This window comes from Pezoporus flaviventris, unplaced genomic scaffold (genome assembly GCF_033815535.1).
Source record: "Pezoporus flaviventris isolate CSIRO_AGI_PZ_B2104156 unplaced genomic scaffold, CSIRO_AGI_Pfla_v1 ptg000007l, whole genome shotgun sequence".
NCBI lineage: Eukaryota > Metazoa > Chordata > Aves > Psittaciformes > Psittacidae > Pezoporus > Pezoporus flaviventris.
The window spans coordinates 15,659,876-15,676,764 of NW_026892555.1; the positions used below are offsets into that span (position 1 = coordinate 15,659,876).

The 16,889-nt window shown below is 33.2% G+C and overlaps 1 protein-coding gene across 3 annotated transcripts in view; it reads left to right on the forward strand.

Moving 5' to 3' along the window:
* The window catches only part of CSMD3 (CUB and Sushi multiple domains 3), a 601,317-nt gene that overhangs the window by 253,504 nt on the left and 330,924 nt on the right, over positions 1-16,889 (forward strand). For all 3 annotated transcript variants that reach the window (XM_061447844.1, XM_061447845.1, XM_061447846.1), the window contains 2 exons: positions 3,250-3,337; positions 10,189-10,313. In XM_061447844.1, coding sequence (XP_061303828.1) covers positions 3,250-3,337; positions 10,189-10,313 — 213 coding nt within the window. The remainder of the gene's footprint in view (positions 1-3,249; positions 3,338-10,188; positions 10,314-16,889) is intronic.

The following is a 16,889-nucleotide window of genomic DNA, read 5'->3' on the forward strand; positions in this document are numbered from 1 at the left end:
TGAAAAGCCTCTGTATTTAGCTGTTGACTTCAGATAAAATTCCCAGCATGGTTTCAGATTATCTGTACTTGCATTACAATGACATCATTCAGCTGTTAGTGGAAATAAGATAAGGACAAGTGAATACCTATTTTACATTAGGCCTTATATTAGGAATGTCTTAAAAAAATATCATGTAACATTTCTCAGGTGTATGTGTTTTCCTTTACTTTTCCCATTACTTTTTTTTTTTAATTATTCGGGTATATAAGATTCAATACTAATGCATGGGAAATTGCACATAGTAAAGTCAGAATGGCAATATTTGATATGATGACACAATGTGTGATGAAGCAAGTGCACATCAATGTCATTTCACAAGTGTTAGGATTAAAAAAAGAAACAAAAACAACACTGGGGAACCTAATTAATGCTTTTTCTAGAGGACCCTTTAATTTACTAAAGGGAACCCTTTCTTTGCTTATTGTCATATGACAATCTGGGGTGTAAACCATGCAAATACAGATAGACAGATATCTGGGAAACTACACAAAGCTGTATTTCATTAGGCAGAAGGATCAAGCGTTACGTCTAGGAAAGTAACAGTTAAATAATAAAATGTTCATTTATTTTTCACTAAGTACTTAATAGAATGGATTGAAGTTTTTGTTCAAATGGATTTTTGATTTGGGACCAAATCAGAAATCAGTTTAATGACTTTTACTTACAACATTTTCTTCTGAATGTTCACTGTGGTATATGTCTTACTTTAATTTTGTTGTTGTACTTATTTTAATGATTTCCTTTAACATAAGCTGTTTTATTTTGTTTATGATTATTAATAATTTCATAATTTATAATTTAAAAATCCATTTAATAGAGTATTTTTAAGAATGAACTTGATACAGAAGATGTCATAAGCCCAATAGGGTTATTAAATTCCCATTTTTGGTAGATATCGGAGTATATAATATTTCTTGTACTTTGAAATCCATATAACATTCTTTTTTATATTAATATTCACTCTATTACCTGTGCATGGGGAAATATAGTGTACAGAAAATAAAGTTGTATTTTGAAATACTAAAACATGAATTACAGTAAATAGACATAGTTCTGTTTAAATCAAATTTCTATTTTTTCATAGTAAATACTTCTGTGTGCACTGTTCTATGATACAGCCCCAAAACAACACTATTTTATTTTAATTTCTTTGATTTTATTACCAAGCATCATGAGTTATTTCCCAACTATAGTTTTAACATATATTTAATGTCAAAAAATATATCAGACTGTCACAAAACTGAGCTGGTGTCTTTTTCCCTGCTTGGTCTCAAGTATACTTCTTTTGCCTTCCTGCATTGCTCAGTCTTTTCCATATACAGCCTACTTAAGAAGAATCTGAATTTGTCATGTCTGGATATAGGCTTTGGAATTGTAGAAAAGTACCCTGATATTTCAAAGAGTTAATTTTTAATGTTCATCCAAGAAACACCTACTAGATGTCCTTATGAAATGCAGTTTATGGAATTGCACTTTTCTGATCATAGACTCATAGAATGATTAGGGATGAAAAAGACTTTAAGATCATCTAGTTCCAACTCCCCTGCCTTGGGCAGGGACACCACACACTAAACCATGTCACCCTAGACTCCATCCAACCTGACCTTGAACACAACCCGGGATGTAGCATTTACCACTTCTTTGGGCAACCTGTTCCAGTGCCTCACCACCCTCACAGTAAAGAAATGCTTCCTTATGTCTAACCTGACTTCCCCTCTTTAAGTTTGAACCCATTCCCCCTTGTCCTGTCACTACAGTCCCTGATGAAGAGTCCCTCTCCAGTATCCTTATAGGTCTCCCTTCAGATACCAGAAGGATGGTATGAGGTCTCCACACAACCTTCCCTTCTCCATGCTGAACAGCCCAGCTTTCTCAGCCTGGTATATATTTTATGTTTACTCCATCATTAGCAGGAACTTTCTATAGTCAATATGCTTTCATCACACCTCCCAGGTATTGAGGAAGCAAGACTGAAACCAGGTAATACAGATAGGTTCTGAGGAAGAGCCCTCCTGCTCCAAAAGAGCATAGAGATTGAGATGAATAGAGAATGCTTTGGTATGCTATTAAAATAACTTTGGACATGGGTATTTTGGGCAGAGAAGGATAAATACTGTGGTTCCAGTTGACAAGGGCTGAGCTTAATAGGTTTTTTGAGCAGCAATATTTGCAACATTTTCATTTGGCTTTTGGCTTCCTCTGGTGTATCACATCAATTATTCCCTTTCAATGAGTGTAATAAGACAAATTTGAAGTATGGGAAAACCCCAAAGTACTCTTCATTAGAAGCTGAAATTTCATGAAGTATAGTTAGAAACTAGATTTGTTTATTTGCGTAAATGTTGGTTTCTTTTTTGAGGGGGAACTGCTCCCTCGTCATTCAGTGAAGGTAAAGAATGAAATACAAAGTTAATAGAATTATTTTAGTCTGAAATTATTTTTCAAGACATACTTTTGCAAGCTGTAAAAAATTACAGGAACATATATAATGCATGAAAAAAAATGAGTGAAGAGTTGGTTGAATATGCTGAGTGCTAGATCAGTACATAAAAATTTCTGGAAAAACACACGGAAAGGTTCACATGAAGTTTCTCTCTGAAGATCCATTTTAGTTTACGGTAAGATAAGTGTATGCAAATCAAACTGGCATTTAGGCTTTACATTCAGATATCTGCATTTTCAATGCTGTTTAAGGACAATTCTCTCAGCATGAGCCTATGCGTTCAAGTTTTATTATATTTCAAGGAGAAAAGGTCAGCTCTTAGTGGAAATGACATTTATTAAATTATGTTCAGAATAAAATCTTACAGACCTAAACTTAATGAACATTCCTTTAAATGTTAATGTGTGTAAAGGAATAGTAATAACATTTCCATATGGGTTTAATAATACAGGCAAACAAAATAGTTTATGAGTCCAACTTATAGAAAAACCTGTTATTTTAAAAAAAAACACCAAAACACACCAGAAAACCCCCAAACCGCCAAACAAACCAACCAGAAAATACATGCTTTGCTTATTATAGGGAGAAGAAATTTATGTATGGATTATATTCTATGGAAAATCTGTTTTAAAGGACCTAAAATGTAGCTAATATATTTTTTCATATTTGTTAATTGCTTAACTCTTCATTTCCTAAAAAACCCCTGCATTATTTCAACTTTTTTTGTTTGTTTGTTTCTGTGTTTTATTTTTGTCTTTTTGCAGTGAATGAGGGAGGTATTAAGCAGGCATCCAATTCGTGTCCTGATCCTGGAGAACCAGAAAATGGAAAACGGATAGGCTCAGATTTTAGGTAAAATATAAACCCTACATTGTATAATTTCTCTAATACTGAACTTTGAAAATGTAACTGTTCAAAATGTGTTGCCGTTGTGCTACTCTTTCAAAACTGAACTTTTCAGTAAAAAGTGAAATGTAATTCAGTATAAAATTATGTAGTGCGATATAGCATGTAACTAATATGCAAAGATGATAAAACATCTGTTTGGAAGAGAACATATATCGCCAGTAATCTAGCAAAAAATTAGATTGAAGAATGTAAGTTAAAATTATTTTCTCATGTAAATACTGTATTAGATTTATAAATATTGAGCATACACGTGGTACTGAAGGTTGTTGTGAGGCACAAAGAAAAAAAATGCAATGCAAAAAGAAAATAAAACCTCACAGTTTCAGATATTGTTATAGTACTCATTGAAATATAATAGAGAATATTTCATTTTCTATAGCATGTTTTCCAGGGACCCAGAAGTTTGATACATGCAGATACATTTCCCTAGTAGTCCTCAAAGTATTTTAGCATTCTTAGTGCAAACTATTTTCCTATTAATTTTGATGTATACTTCTCCATTCTCATCTATCTTTCAAATTTATCTTTTAAGGAAAAAAGTTTGCAATACTCCTTCAAAACGTTCTATGTATGTCTTTCTTAGTGAACATACGACTCCAGGTGTCAGTAACAGCAGTGATTGATGTGTGACTAGAGAGACACATATAATCACTTCTTGAAAATGTTTTTAGTTAAGTTTGATCTCTTGTCTATCTGAGTTTCTGAATAGTTTCTGATGCTAGATGATTATTTGAACATAACAGGACTTTGAAGATTGAAATAAAGACAGGAATATTTACTAATACCTGCCAGCTTTTCCTGTACTGTAAAAGCTATCTTATGGCATAATGAAATCTTCCCTTCCCAAGAAGTTTCTTCAATTTTTTGTTGTAATAGTGTTCATTCTGCTGGAATTTCCAACAGTTTATGATACCTGTCATACATTAAAAATACACATCTTTTCGACATTTAAATCAAGTTTTAGCATTAATGCCACTGTGGTAAATACAAGAAAGATGTAGTAGATGAAGAGAAAAAAATTTTCATGTGGTCTTGTTGCTCTTTTATTTGTTGGGTTTTGAAGGCTTTTTTTCTTTGTTTGTTTATACTGGAATAAACATAGCCAAACTGAATTATACCTGGACAAGAATTCTCTTGTGAACCAAATGCGTTCCTCCCCCTCCATCCCCAAGTTCTGTGTATACAAAATGAATGAGCCTCTTTCCTTCTACCTCTGTAGTGTAGTCCAGTTAGGTATTTAAAGATGAGATTCAGATCAAATTTGACGACAAGAAGGCAGTAAATAATGTTGGACAGCCACAAAGGTGCCAGTGTGGTCTAGAAATCAGTTTCTACTGAGAGAAGGAAGCATATGAAGTTTATATTAAAAACAATCTACTATACCCAATGAGTTTAGTTACAGTATAACTAATGATAATTTATTCTTTCATTTTATATTGTAAATTGCTTTATAGTTATTTTCTCCAGAATCATGAATTTGAAGTGTAACTACATTGATAGACTGGAAGTTCCACACTTAATTTTCCTTCTCTGAATCACATGCCCTTCTCTGCAGATATTCACTGAGCTCCTAGACTCTGAATGTCAAGTAAAGCATCCTGAAAATTGAGCAAAACTCTGATGATTTGTAATGTGACATGTGAGGCTAGTTTGAAGTAGAATATTACCCGTTTCATTTGTCAGCAGTTAATTAGCTCCTTTGTCGAACAGAAGCCTCTGACAGTACAAGCTTTGTGGGAAATGGTGACGCTTTATGAACTGTGTAAGCAGAATTACCAATTATCTCCAGAGTGTCGGAAATTCCTCTGCAACTGAAATTTTGTCATCACTTTAGTTTGTTCAGCATATGTTAAGGATTCTTCTTGACCAGAACTTCTGAAAATTTAGATATTCTAACATTCTATCTTGGAATCCTAGCATTTTGCAGTGATATTTCCAAGTACTGTATCAACTGATCTACAGAAATGTTCCTGTGTCTGTGCTTAACTTGGGACAGATGTTGTGGCATAGGTCAACTCTCCTACTGAGGCTCAAAAAGACTACAGTAGATTCTATCTGCAGCTTGCACATAAATAGTTATGTATCAGTGCTGTGCAGAAAGTTGCTAGGTTAAGAATATTTCATTTACTATGCATAGTCTTGAAGGCTTTAGATTCCTTCACTGCAGATGGAGAAAATAACGTCTGTGTTGCTTTACTGATTATTTATATACTATACAGTAGCCTTAAAATGTACCATCAGATTACTAGGAACAGACTGAGAGCTGATGTTTACTTATTTTTGATAGTGGGTGGGTTTGTTTGTTTGTTTGTTTGTTTCCTATGGCAAAAAATGGTGTACTCTCAAACTTGCTTGGTTGCAGGTGTGGACAGAGTAGGTTAATAGGGCAGAAAGATGTGCATCTTGGAAAATACTTTTTTTCTGTAATGTGTATGTGACCTTTCAGTTGATTCCACAGAAATGGAATAGAACTGCAGTGTATGAATTCAAATACATTCCCTGTACATCAGTGCAAAAAATCCAAACTGCATTATTTCCTTCTTCTAGTCTGTCCCATCTATCCATCAGAAAATTTTCAAGAGGGACGTAAGTTCAAAATGCAGAATAATATAATTTACAGATTAGCTTGAGGTTTTGATTCCCTGCATAATTGATTCCTGATCTCTAATTTAAAAAAATAAATATCAAATAATAGAGGAATATAATCCAAAATGATTTAGTTTGCTGCACATATGCCAACAGTTAAAATAATACTATTCTATATAAACTTCATATGAAGTTCAACATTTTAAGGCAACTTTTTTATATCCTTTAGTGAGTCTGTAATTTCATTTTAGACTCCTTACTGCTTTAAATTCGTGTTCTTTAAAGAGGGATCTGAAATTGGGGACATATGAAGAACACTTCAAAAAGAGATATAAGATTAAATTGTTTTCTCAAATTTGTAAACTTATTTAATATTTACACATACTTTTTGTTTTCTAATAGAAATATAACCAATGTTTGCTTGGTTTTTTTTCTTGAAAATGCAAACCTAATGGCATTTCAGAAAGAAAAAATCCCAAACGTACTGAAATTGCTGCTATGTCACCACATCAAACCAGACCCACATCAAAAAAACCATGGCCAAGTGCTCTACAGAAAGCTTAGTCTAAGAAATGTAGATGTAAGACTTTTCTCATTTTGTCTTAGAGCTAATAATTATTGCCCGGTAATCTTCATGTCCTTTTTGAATCTTTATCGTATTCAACTCATCTACTATACCTGGGGAGGGAAGTGACGCTTTACCCTCCTGTACTCAGTTACCAATTTCTTTTCTTTTTTTGTATGAGAAAAATAGATTTTGAACTGAATTCTTGTATGTATAAAACACATTGAAGGATTAAAAAAAAAAAAAAAAAAGAAAAAATCATCAGAAACAACAAGAAGGCTCTCTCCTACTAGATAATTGTGAAATACTAATGCTTTTCAGTGTCTGAAAGTGTTTAGAACTAGGCTTTTAAGTTCCTGAGAGACCCTGTCTCTTAATATTTTCTTGACAAGCTCATGATAGTCAATACGCTGGCCCTTATGGATGCCATTATTACAGTGCAAGTAAAGAAGGATTCTGCAGGATTTTATTTTTTGATTCAGTCTTTTTTTTTGACCTTTCAGACAGGAAGTGTTTGATTTTTTTTTTATTACTCTCTTCTTGAGTTTATCTATCTGCCATAGGAATTCAATGTCTGTGTCTTCCTCTTTTTTTTTTTCTTAGAATGCTGTTTTATTATCTCCCTACCTAACTGCCATTTTACCTCTCATTCATGTGTCACATGCTACAGATTTTGTGATTTTCCACTCTCACTGTGTTTATGCTTACAGTTAAATAGATTTCCATGTGGGTTTTTTTTTCAGGTCCTCCTTTTTTTATTCTTTGGGTAATCAAAGGGGTTCAGATTTTCTCAACGCGACCTTCTACAACAGGTGGATTCTTGTGAAAATCCTTTCTTGAGAAAGTTGCTCTTGTCTTCCCAATTACAACCATTTGAACCTCCCTAACTGTACAGTCCCTGGACTAGCTGAACATGAATTTTAACAGTAATGATAGATCATCTTTCTGTTTCACAAATTTGACATTTCTTCCAACTCTCTGATCTGTCTTATGCCTCTTTTTCCTCAGATAGAAGCTTTTCAGCTTTACCTTGCAAGGGCCTTTCCATTAGGTTTACATTTTATTCTTCTCAGTTTTTCACTTTTATATCTTCCTGTGTTTTTTATGGAGGCTGCATGAAGGAGGCTGCATGCAAAGGCTCTCTCCTTTCGCAAACATTCTTGTTTCTTCTACAAACAGGAACTGGTTTTGGAATAGTTCATAGAGCTGTTAACCACTATCAGATCCTCCTTTTCTGAGATTTCTGTTTAGGTGACTATATAATTTTTTCATGGCCTCAGTCCTCATTATCTATGTTTCTGTAAAGCCCAGGTACTCCCCAGATTTCATCAGCTTTATTGTTCTGGCACCATTCCTTTACAAACATGTAAGATTTCTAACCCCCTTAAGTTTATTCTTGTTCTGTTTACTATCAATCTTATTTAGTAGCTATTTTCATCATAAGTGTGTTTGAAGCGATTACCTAACAACAGTTAAGCTCTGGAAGATGTGTTCAGTCTTTTAAATTTTTTTGTCTGCCTTTGTAAATTGAACTGAAATTGAAATTACTATTACAGCACTAAAAGCCCATATTTAAGGAAAGAAAATCAGGACATATTCTTTACAAGCCAAACCCTGCAGAGAAAAATGTGTTTCAGCACAAAGGAATGTTACTCTGTGGGATCAAACCCAGATTTTGAAATCCCTGCCAAATCAACAAAGATACCCTGTCACCATTGAGTGATACCCTCATGCTTCTTCCAACCTCTTTGTAAAAGTGCCGGCTTTAGAGGGTTATATATAGAGGGCCTTAAAACATCTATTTAGATTAATAAGAACTATGCCATTACAGAGGCTTCGCTTTCAGAGATTTAAAACTGAGAACTGGATGCATACTGTAGCCAAAGTGTGTATGTATAAATTTATTTATCAAGGCAAATGGACTTAGGAAAACCTCTGAGATACTTTGAGGGGCTATAAGTTAAGAAAAAAGTTTAAATAAAGACCTGATGCTAAGGTCTAGTAGCTAATATTCTATACAAAAAGTGTGTTACCAAAGTCACCTTGTATTTTGGCTAGAGTAGAACTGAAAAGCACTTACTGTGATCACTGTCCCAGAAAAGAGTTAACTCAGGTCTTGATTGAATGTGAATGTAAATCTAGGCAGAATTCTTTCAAATCAATGAGTGTCTGTGATCTAATAGTTTGATATGTTTGAGTTAAAAAGAAATGCTGTGTGGTATTGATTTTTTTCTATTTCCCCAATGACCAAATTAGGAAGGAAGTTTTTTCAAGAAACTGTACCAAAATAAAAATAAATTAGTAAATAAATTGTTTTTCTACACAGGTAATTAATTAAAGAAGTTATCTTCTGTTGAATTATAGAAGAAGGTACTCATGTCAGAGAAAGGGCTGATATATTGACTATTTTCAACTGCAATGAGAACTTGAAACAGAAGTTATATTAATGGAGAAAAAGAATTATCTCGATAATATACATTTATGTATTGAGCTTTTTAACTTTTCAAAACTGAACACCACTCTCCCCCAATCTCTCTCTGCCACCTTTTCCCTCCTGCCCATCCTGCTCTCACCCAAAAAAAACATAACAGTGAAACTTTTTCTGGTCTTATTTCCTGTTTTGTTCTGCGCCAAGTTTGCAACAGCAAATGTCAGGTCCATATGGAAAAGTACAAAATCTTTTCAAGGCAGAAGTGTCACATCATAAATAATCACAGCTAAATACCTAGAAAGATGTTTTTAGAATTCTTTATTTTCTTCATTTATTTTGAGAAACATATAGCCAGTTAAAGGAGCAAATATTCATATTGACCTTTTAACTTTCATTGTCTGTTTGTTGTTACATTCAGAATCTTGTTACTGGCAAAAAAACCCCACTTATACAGAGTCAAGACTTTATTGCTAGTCTAATGAAAATCTTAACCTAGTAATCAAAATATGAAAAACAGTTATAACTTGTCTACAATAGTGCATTCTCAGTCCAAGTTAGTACAGGAAAGTCTTATTAATAATATACATTTGTTTAAAATACGGTAAATCTTATCAGTATCTAATCTTCACTCGTATTGTGCTCCCCCTCCCAATGCCCCTCTTGTTCTAAAGTCAAAAGCATCAGACTTCCTCAAGAAGAATCAGGGGTGGGGACATTTACAGTAAGTCATCTGTGTCCTAAGGTCTTTACTGGTTGGAATACAGTGTTTATAGTGGGGCTTTCTTCCTCAGTCTTGTGGTTGACCTTTTGGCTCTTCTAGGTGATTTCCTTATATTTCTTTATAATTGTTTCCTAGCTTCAATTAACATATATAGCTACTGTTTGTTACACGGTGCCCAGGTTTGTCAAACCTTTGCTATATGGACATCAGAAGTTAGGTTGGAAAACAGTTACTTGATCTCCAGATGACTCTTAAGAAGAGGTAAACCAGCTCTGGCCAAAGCAAGGCCAGAGAGGGATGAACACTGTGTGCTGTCAGGCTAGTACATAATCTGTAGCCTTTTAGTACTAAGAGCAAAAATTACTCAATTACATTTTTGTATTGTTTGTCAGTACTGTCATAACTGAAAGACTGGAAAAATTCATTGATAATTATTTGTAAAAAAAAAATTCCACAAAAAACCCTCTTCTTTTTATATTGTTTGATTTTAGCTTGGGAGCAACAGTACAGTTCTCCTGCGATGAAGATTATGTGCTACAAGGTTCAAAAACTATCACCTGTCAGAGGATAGCTGAAGTTTTTGCTGCATGGAGTGATCACAGACCTGTATGCAAAGGTAAAGAAGAATTCTTACCCTTATAGTGATTTGCTCATTTCATAGTTAGTTACTGTTTGATAGCCAATTGTATTAAATTAATATTATATAAGTACCTGGAGTTATAATCCTAGTGTCCCCACTTCCTTAGTTAAAAAAGGTGTATCACCAGTACTGTTCTGTTTAAGATGAACTTTGTCTGTATTTCAGTATGCTTATTTCACTTGGGAACTTATGTTGTGAAGTTCACTTCATAATGAGCTGATGAAAATGTATCACATACTAAATATTAAGACTCACCAAGATGGATTTCAAAATTGCATTGATTTGAAACACAGTCAGTAGCTCATGAGGCATCTTCATTATACATTTGCTAAGCATATGAGAAAGACTATAATTTAGGATGGATAAGGACTGGAGAAGTAAGTCTATACCTGGTTTCAACCCTAACCAAATGGATAAAGGGCAAAAATACAGAAAAAAAAAAGAGAAGAAAAAGTCATTCTGCTTAATACATGTGGCAAGTAGTATGATGAATACCTGAATCAAGGAATTAAAGTATTAGTGTATATGTATTTAATGCGTATATTAGTATATGTAATGAAAGTATTACTGTGCTTTTTGCTTTTTACTTTTTTATAAGTTTTGCATTCTGAGTAGCAGCAGGTATCAAAGTACTTTAAATACAGCAGGGTAACCACATTCTTTAGTGCATTTTTTTATTTTTTCCTCAGTACAACTATGTTCAGAACTAATATTTTATGATGATTTACAAATCACATTTTCAATGTGTCCAGTGATAAAGTAAGCATTAATACTGAACTAAAAAGAAAAAGCAGTAAATCTGTTGGAAGTTAGCTGTTCTGATAAACTTCTATCTAAGTGTAAAACTGCAGAATATGTATTAATTAAATATCCAAACCCACCATTATTCATAGTTAGAACATGTGATTCACAACCAAAAGGAGTGTGTTTCACTTCCTTACACTCATTAACTTTATAGAACTAGCTAATTCCACTTTAAAAAGCAGAGGACCAATATTAAGAATGTTATTAAGAATTGATACAATGGTGATTGATAGATGTTTCAATTAGGCTGTTAGATATACTAAAGCTGAAATATAAACATTCCTTCTGGACTAGTAATTATGTCTTCTCTTCAAGTTTCATGCACAAAACATACTGTAAACACTTTGAAAGGATTTTGCATAGGTATAAAAATTATAAAGAAATATGTAACATGAAGAAAGTAGCTGCAAATATATGCATGCATTTACTTGTTGAACTTGCATGTGTATGTACAAAACATTTGGGCAAACAATCATACACAAATATTCTTTTATGCGAGAAATCAGTGTTTTCTTCTGACCTGACGCAGATTTGCAGGTAATGCAGGCACAGATGTTATATTAGATACTTCACCTGTTAGCCTTTAAAATGTGACTTAAAGTGCTGGTTTTTATAATGTGGTATTTACTATTTGAACAGGACAGCTTAAAATTGTTTTCACTCACTTTCATAAATCATATATTGAGCACATACAAAAATACTACAGTAATGATATATTTTTTTCCAAAATGGCATGTGAATGTTAATAATTAGTTATCGTCATATACTGCAAGTGGACAGAGTTCTATGCAGGAACTTACCAATTCTGTTAGATGCATTTAATCTGACGTAATAAAATCCTAGGACTTGTTCTCATATGGCATATAACTGCTTGCCAAAAATGTAATTCTCTTTATGAGTTATCATGTAATACTAGCTGGAATTGGCATAAGATCATATTCATAAAAGTGAATCTGGAATAAGTCTGAAGCATTTCTACAGGAGAAATATAATAGGAATTAAAAAAGGAAAACTGATGTATCACTTTGAAAATATAAGCAAATATTGTAGATTGTCAATATCTTTTGAACCTTAAGAGGTAGTTTCCAGGAAAATGCTACTGTGGAGATTTGACTGATTTTTAAACCTTTTGACTTCTAGAAAATACTGAGAATTGTAAAGTTAAATCGAATATCCTGACTAGATTTGCAGTTGGAATACCTTATAGTTTACCAACAATTTTTTTTTTTTTTAATTATTTTTTTAAATAAAATTCATGTCTCCCATCACCCTAGCAAAATAGCAGTTGCTCGGGTGTATGGACCTGGTTAAGAAAGATGGCGGAACATCAAGGCATTTTCCCCACTGTGATTTATGGAAAATATATATTGAAAAGAAGTTAGAATTTGGAGTTATGAGGAAAGTATGGACATATGTTAAAGTCAAGCAGATAAATTAACGTAAGCAGCAGCTGAAAATTAATTGGTCACTTTCATGCATTTTATTGAAATTTGAAGTGAATTCATCCTCTAAAACATTTGGTGTTTTAGCTGGACTTTTTCAAGATCAATGCATCATGCAAGACTAAAATTCTGCTGGGGATTGTAAGATTTGTTCCAATTTAATTTGCCTCATGCAACTCTTGTAGCATACAATTGTTACAAGACAGCAGAATGAACAATGCCTTCCCATCCTTCCTGGGAAAGAAAAAAAAAAATGTTCAAAAAATAACCTGAGAATTTTTACCCTGGTATTTATTGCACATTGAGTTACAGTTGAAGGTTTTGAAAGATGAGCATTTCTGTAGTTGTTAATTATTTCATATACCAGTAAATGCGTAATACATGTGGCTGTAATAACATGGCTACTTACGTCAACCCCTCTGTGACTTCATTAAAGAGAGAAAATTTAAACACTTCAGGATTGAGACCCTACTTATTTGTCTGCCATGGGATTCAGTGTTCCCCTACAGGGTAATGCCATTTTTAAAAAGCCAACTTGATTAAGCAGAGACAATTATCTACCTTATGAAACTATTTGCCAGTTGATAAATCTCTTCCTCTCATTTACTTTTCAGGAAATGAAACAGATAGATCTATTCACAGTTGGTGGATTAGTCTTTTTATTTTCATGCCTGCGTCTCCTGTTTTCTGCTTGCTTGTTTCTCAGACCCTGTGAAATGTTTATGAATGCTGCCTTTTATAAGTCTGCTGGCAAGTCATCAGCCATTTCTGAAACAAGTACAGTATTTTAGAAACTCTGAAGAAAGAAAATGTGGTTTTGAAATAATCATTTGTGTCTGAGAAAACTAAAAGAGACACACAATTTATGATTTACATCATGATCAATTTATAGGCAGGATACAAAGTAACTTAGATGATTAGTAGATGTCCCAGTGGTCTGTATTTGAACTGGGTTCTGACAAATTTAGAATAGGTTTTTTTGCTTCATATTGCTATTTTGGTCAGTTCATTTCCTGACAAAGTGATTTTTAAAACAACATTGAAATAATGGACTCAGTCTCTTTAATTTGATAGATTGTAAACATCAGTTTGTTTAACATGGATATGTAAGAATGTACATTATGAATTTTAGATCTTCCCTTTATAAATACTTTACTTGCCTATAGTATATATTTAAAAAAAAAAACACTTCTCTCCAAAATGCAGACATGTAGCTGGAACTTTTAAATGTGTTGGTGACTAACAGCATGTATATATGCATATACACACCCATATATGCAGGCAACACATCATAGATAATTGGAGTTTAAAGTGGCCCTACTTCCTTCTTCCAGCTGTATTTGTTCCCTGAAGATCTTTGTCTAACATTATCTTTTTCTAAGGAAAGTGCTCTTAGATCCTACTCAAGCACTTCGGTCCTTCATTAGCATTGCAAGTAGAGAATTTTTCTAATTCAGATATGAACCCTTGTTGCTGTAAACTGTCTTATTTCGAAAGGTGCTTCCATATAAAGAGCTGGTCATTTAATTTGTCTTTTCAACAGCTTACTGTATACTTCAAGAATACATGTTATTCTTTAAACTAACCAACAGCAGTTCAGTCATTCCTTTCTCATGGGTCCTACCTAAAGGCCTCCAGCCCTTTTAATAATTTTCCCAAAGGGACCATGTCTTTCTTAAATTATAGTTTCTAAATATGGGCTTGATATTTTTGAAGGGGCTTTCCCAGTGCTAAGTGGAGGAGAGAAATTAATTATTTCTCACATTTTCATGTTTTTCTACCTATAGCTATGTGCATATCTACCAGTTTGAGTGTCTTTTCATACCAGTAGGATATTTTTTATTCAGGTTATGTTTCTGAGCTACTGTAGCCCCTGAAGATTTTCTGCAAATTACTTGCTCCTTACCCTGTATTTGTGAATTCATTATTCCTGCTTTTGTGCTTTGTCCAGTGCTTGTCTCTACTGAACTGCATCCTATTTTAATGTAATTTCTTCAATTTCTCATTTTTAATTCTAATTATGTTTGCTAATATAATTTCCCAGCTCTTTGTTAGATGCAGATTAAATAAGTATGCACTTCATTATGCTGTCCAAACTGTTAATGAAACTATTTAATGAACATGAGCCAGGACAAACCTCTGTGAACCTCATTCAGTTATTCTTTCCTTTTGACACTGAGACACTGATCAAGAAGCAGAGAAGTCTAGGGTAGAAAGAACATAAAAAAAAATCATCTGATCTATTTCAAGCAGGACCTTAGATTAGGTAATCCATGGCTGTCTCAAACCAAGTCTTCACTACTGCCAGTGAGGAGATGCTACCATATCTTTCAGGATCCTATTCCAATATTTAGTAATTCATATGAGGGAGAATTTTTTTCTTATAACCAGATGTAATTTCTCATGAAAAAACTTGTGCCTGTTGCCTTTTATTCTGTCTCCATGCATTCCTGTGCAAAGAGTATATTTTCTGTAACGGCCTTTTAGGTAGCAAAAGTCTGTGATTAGATTCCTTCTTGATGGTACTGTTTCTAGGTCAAAGAAACCCAGTCCCTTCAGTCTTTTTTTTACCTATCAAGTTCTTCAGTCTTCTTGGTGGTCTTCCACTGGATGCATTCCAAGTTCTCAATCTGTGGGAATTAGTGATAAAATTAATTCAAATTTGTTCTTAAAAGAAGCTATCCTAAAAAATATAATTCTACCAAAAGAATCTTCTCTTTTAATTATATTCTACTAATACAAACTTGATATTTTGCTGTGTTTTGGTTTGGTTTGGTTTTCTTCTCCTATCAGGCACTACCAACAACAATTTGGGAGTAAAATACTTGTAAGGCCCCTGAGGGGTCTCTTCTTGATGCTCCCCAGCTCTACCTAAGCAAAAGCATAAATGAAAGACCTTTTTAATCTGGAAAATTTCAGTGAGATTTTCTTTGGCAATATTGGAATTTGTTTACTGTTCCATAAGCTCTTAGTACACTCCTGAGCTCTAATTTTTTGAATTCTACATTGTATTCTTTTTATTATTTTGAAATGTGTCATTGCTGTACAGTGTGAGCAGTAGCAATGAAAAAATCTATTGAGACATGCAGTCTGAATAAACTTGTATAGTACCCAGAAATCATTTCTGAATAGCTGCAACTGTCAGATGTAAACAGATTACTTTTTCTAAAGAACTTTCATTTTTCTTTGCAACTCAAAAGAGATGAGACAAAATTTCTAACATACCTCCTTTTAATTTTGGGAAGTAAGTACAGCCAAAATATATTCATAATTTTGCTAATAGTGAGCTTTTATTTTTCATAGCCTAGTTAAATCCAGAAAAGGTGAAGCTTTTATAAAAAAGAAAAAAATTATAATTATTATTTTAAAGGATAAATTTTGCAAATGACACTGACCACAAAAATGCAACAAAGTGGTTCCTTAAAAAATAACAATAATAGTAATTAAAAAGATCACTTTTCTTTCTGTAGTTGAATACTAAAGGAAAAATAGAAAAAGTTGTATGTTAAATTTGCACTTTTCTGCAATTACTATACAATTCATTCTCTACATCTATGCATACATATACACACATATAGCTGTGGTTTGTTTTTTTTTTTTTAATATATTTCACATATAAGAACTGTGATGAAAATGCCAGTGGAACTTCTGTCCAGATAGCCAGTCACCCATGCAGGTGGCAGCTAACTGATATTAAGATTGTATTTCAGGGTTCTCAGATCCTTAAAATAATTAGGGACAGACTCAAGAAGTCCAGGAAAAGGCATTATTGATATTAATTAATCATTATATATATTTTTTTTTACAATTTTCAACTTTCATCTTATCTGTAAACTCTTCTAATGTTAAGTAGACTTATGTGAAGAGATGTGTAAATAGTCTGAGGAAGTACTTCCAAAATCCAGTGGAAACAATTTATTTTTTTCATTTACTTTACTTAATCTTTGTAGTGTTGCAAGAATCAGCACAGAGCCATTAGAGGCAGCACACAGTTAGATGAACTGTCTTGTGAGTAACTGCTTGAATTCAGAAAGGTTATAAAAAAAATGTCTTAAAAGACACAGGAATTATTTCTAATTGTCAATAAAGAAAGCAAAAAGTTTATGCAGACCACTTGTTATATGTCTGAGAGATTTTTCCTATGCTCAGTAAAAGCTAAATAAAAATATGTCTTCACCCTGCAGCACTTTAAAGGTTGCAGTGATTGAGAACAAATCTTCATGTGATTCACACACAGAGGCATCACAGACAAAAGAGACAGGAAACTTGTGATATGTATAGAGATAAAAACCACAGGTAATAGGGT